At 41.0% G+C, this 3877-nt stretch overlaps 1 protein-coding gene across 1 annotated transcript; it reads right to left on the minus strand.

Annotated features, from left to right (window-relative positions):
- Nucleotides 1-498: 498 nt before the first annotated feature.
- LOC104773873 lies at nt 499-2128 on the minus strand. Its single transcript, XM_010498541.1, has 3 exons — nt 1822-2128; nt 809-1272; nt 499-516 (listed from the first exon to the last, which is right to left on the minus strand). The coding sequence occupies exons 1-3, from the start codon at nt 2126-2128 to the stop codon at nt 499-501; spliced, it is 789 nt and encodes a 262-aa protein (XP_010496843.1).
- Nucleotides 2129-3877: the final 1749 nt, after the last annotated feature.

The raw sequence follows: 3877 nt of genomic DNA on the forward strand, positions 1-3877 counted from the left end.
AAACATGCTAAACAAGATGCTATTATTCAATGCAAACTACATGAACACTCTTTTTATAAAGATTTATGAAAATTTTTTAAATTTTTAGGATTTTTCTATGCCTTAGATGCTATGCAAATACTAACATAATGATGCTAAAAATTTGAAATAAGAAAACAAAACATAACGTCAAATGCTATCTCAAACCCTCCCCCAAACTTAAATTACACAGTTCCTTGTGTAATAAAAATTTTTAAGTGGATTCAAGATTGAAATAAGAAAACTAAACATGAGATGAAATGGTATTTACAATGAAATGGTGATGTTGGCACCTTATTGGTTGTGGAAGAAAGTGTCTACATGCTCATTCATGCTGTCAAAGGTGTATTGGGAGCTTGGATTTGGATTTGGAGGTGGAGAAGGAGGCAACTCGACTATAGCCATCGATTGGTACTCGGTCAAGTGCTCGGTCGAGTGGGGTGGTCGAGTTGGCTGCCGAGTCTGTTTTTCTTCTTCTGTTTAGACCCCCTTTCTTCCCTGATCATGAGAACACCAAAACAAATATCAAAATACCAAAACCCTAAACAATATGTACAGAGATACCTTAGGGACTTCCTCCCTAGTGAGCTTGTTTAAAGTCACTAAGTTTGACTTTTGATGCCTTTTAAGGCTTGGTTTGGAGTCCAAGGAGGTGTTGAAATCCCCCTGGTTCTACTTGATAACCTTGGTGCTGTTTCTTGATCACTACCTCCTTAACACTTGAACTTTGTTTCTTCTTAAACTTGAGTCTTGGTCTTGCCTTCTTCAAAGACCTCTTGTTGAGCTGAACTTGAAGTTCCTTCACTAAACCAGCTAACACTTGAACTGATTCCTTGAGCTCTTGGACAGTCTTGGCTTGGGCTGAACCTTTAATCCTAGGGTCCTCTCCATCCTCAAAAACTTCAGAACTAGCTTTTCTCTCTACCACAAAGTGCTGACCTTCAATAGTAGGTTGATATGTTGAATTCTTGATGTCAAACTTCATAGTGAAGTCTTTAGCAAGGTGGAGCTTGATGGTTCCCATCTTAACATCAATTACAGCCCCAGCTGTGGCTAAGAATGGTCTCCCCAAGATGAGAGGATCTTCTGGCTCTTGATCCATGTTCATGATCACAAAATCAGTTGGAATCCTAGCCTCCCCTATCTTGACTGGAAAATTTTCAATTAATCCAAGCACATCCCTCTTTGATCCATCTGCTAGGCCAATATAGAGATTGCAGGGCTTAAAATGTTCATACCCCAACTTCTCAGCAACTGAATATGGCATTAAGCTCACTGAAGCTCCCAAGTCACATAGACACTTGTTGAAGTGCATATAGCTAATGGAACAAGGTAGGTTAAATGACCCTGGATCTTCAAGCTTTGTTGGGATAATAGCTTTCCCAATCTCTTTCAAATCCTTCATGTCTTGATCTTGAGCCTTCTGCTTGGATAATTCAAGAAGCATGTCCTTGAGGACAGGATGTTGAGCATATTTTTCCAAGGGAGGTCCTCTCTCTTCCTCTTTCTTCTCAATGACAACCTCTTGTTGTATGGCCATCACTTCCTTCTTTTCAATCACTTTCTCTTGTTGCAAAGCCATCATTTCTCTTTTCTCAATAATTTCCCTTAGTTCCTTCAGCTTTTGTGCCTTGAAACGTCCTGGGAATGGTAGAGGTGGTTTGTAAGCAGGAGGAATGTATCTAGCAGGCTTAACAGCTTCTGTGTCTTCAACTCGATCGGTCACTCAGTCATGTACTCGATCGTATGTGTGGTCGAGCACCTGGTCGAGTGGTTTCTGTGCTTCAGTCTGCTGAGTAAAACCTTCACTTTGGGCTTCAACTAGTGATGAATCCTCCCCACCTTGAACCTCACTTTCCTCAGTGACAACTTCTTCATAGAAGTGAATCGCTTTAGCTGTAAACTCCTTTGGGTTTTGAATAGCTGGTCCAGGAAGTTGGTTTGGCGTAGGAGCGGAAGTGGAATCAATGTTGCTCTCCATGTACTTGACCTTAGAGGTCAGACTCTCAAGCTTGTTACTCAGGTCATTAGAATAAGAATTCAACGTTTGGGTCATCTCAGCAAACTGCTTTGCTTCCTCAATCTGCTTATTGGCTTGCCCAAGCAACATTTGTTGCATCATAGCTCTTAAGTCAGGTTCTTGGCCTTGATAGGTCTGAAACCCTGGAGGGTGACACAATTGAGCCTGGAAACCTGGTTGCTGGTGCATGGGTACATAATGGAACATACTGCTTTGAAACATGATTACTAACTCGAACTGACACTCGGTCGAGCACAAGCTCGAGTTGAAGGTCGAGTCATCTAAGATGAGAAGTCTTTTTGAATCCGGGTAGGGACTCGATCTGGTACTCAAACAGCAAATGGTCGAGTGGTAGCTCGAGTTGTAGGTCGAGTTGGTACCTGAGACTCAAAACAACCAAGCAGATGAAGAATTTGAATCAGTAGTGATCAAAGGAGCAATAGAACTTAATCTTAGACTTGTATAGATCCTAATTGTCACAAACAAACACTCAAATGGGCAACGTCGCCAAATTCCTATTCATCCCAATGATCAAGAAAAGACAACATTCACATGTTCATATAGTACCTTTGCATATAGGAGGATGCCATTTGGATTATGTAATGCTCCAGCTACCTTTCAAAGGTGCATGATGTCAATCTTCTCTGATCTTATTGAGGATGTGGTTGAAGTTTTTATGGATGACTTCTCTTTCTATGGAGATTCATTTTCTTCTTGTCTTGCTAATCTATGCAGGGTTTTAAAGAGATGTGAGGAGACAAATCTAGTCTTGAATTGGGAAAAGTGTCACTTCATGGTTGAAGAAGGGATAGTTCTTGGTCATAAGATTTCAGAGAAGGGTATTGAGGTTGACAAAGCAAAAATTGAAGTCATGGTTCAACTTCAACCACCAAAAACAGTCAAGGACATAAGAAGCTTTCTTGGTCATGCTGGATTTTATAGAAGGTTCATCAAGGATTTCTCAAAGATAGCTAGGCCATTGACAAGGTTGCTTTGCAAGGAGACTGAGTTCAACTTTGATGAAGATTGCTTGAAGGCTTTCAAGGAGATCAAGGCTGCTTTGATATCAGCCCCAATAGTCCAAGCTCCAAACTGGGATCTTCCATTTGAGATTATGTGTGATGCTTCAGACTTTGCAGTAGGAGCAGTTCTGGGACAGAAGAAAGATAAGAAGCTGCATGTTATTCACTATGCAAGTAGGACCTTGGATGAAACTCAAGGAAGATATTCAACAACAGAGAAAGAGCTTCTAGCAGTGGTCTTTGCCTTTGAAAAATTCAGAAGTTACTTAGTAGGGTCCAAGGTAATTGTGTACACTGATCATGCTGCTTTGAGGCACATCTACTCAAAGAAGGACACAAAACCAAGGTTGTTGAGATGGATTTTGCTTCTCCAAGAGTTTGACATGGAAATATTTGATAAGAAAGGGATAGAGAATGGAGTAGCTGATCATTTGTCCAGAATGAGGATAGAGGAGGAGATTCCAATCGATGATTCAATGCCTGAGGAGAAACTGATGCAAATTGGGACAACTCACCCAACTACTTGAACAAGCACTCGGTCGAGTATGTTTGGGCACTCGATCGAGCAGGATGAGATGGAGGAGTGGATGGCACTTGAAAGTGAAGATCTACCTTGGTATGCTGACATAGTAAATTACAAGGTGTGTGAAGAAATCCCAGCAGACATGGACCCTTATAAGAAGAAAAAGCTACTCAAGGACATCAATGGATACTATTGGGATGAACCTTACTTATAAAAAAAGGGATCAGATGGGCTGTTTAGGAGGTGCATAGCAGAAAATGAAGTTGAAGGAGTGCTAGGGCATTGTCATGGTTC

The sequence above is a fragment of the Camelina sativa genome, unplaced genomic scaffold (assembly GCF_000633955.1).
Source record: "Camelina sativa cultivar DH55 unplaced genomic scaffold, Cs unpScaffold00694, whole genome shotgun sequence".
Lineage (NCBI taxonomy): Eukaryota > Viridiplantae > Streptophyta > Magnoliopsida > Brassicales > Brassicaceae > Camelina > Camelina sativa.

Excerpts from the sequence above, each read along its gene's own strand:
- LOC104773873 (XM_010498541.1), bottom strand. The coding sequence starts at position 2,128 with ATGTTGCTTGGGCAAGCCAATAAGCAGATTGAGGAAGCAAAGCAGTTT. Across the intron at positions 1,273-1,821 it reads AGTTGAAGCCCAAAGTGAAG|TTGCTGAGAAGTTGGGGTAT; the intron begins GTTTTACTCAGC and ends TGCCATATTCAG.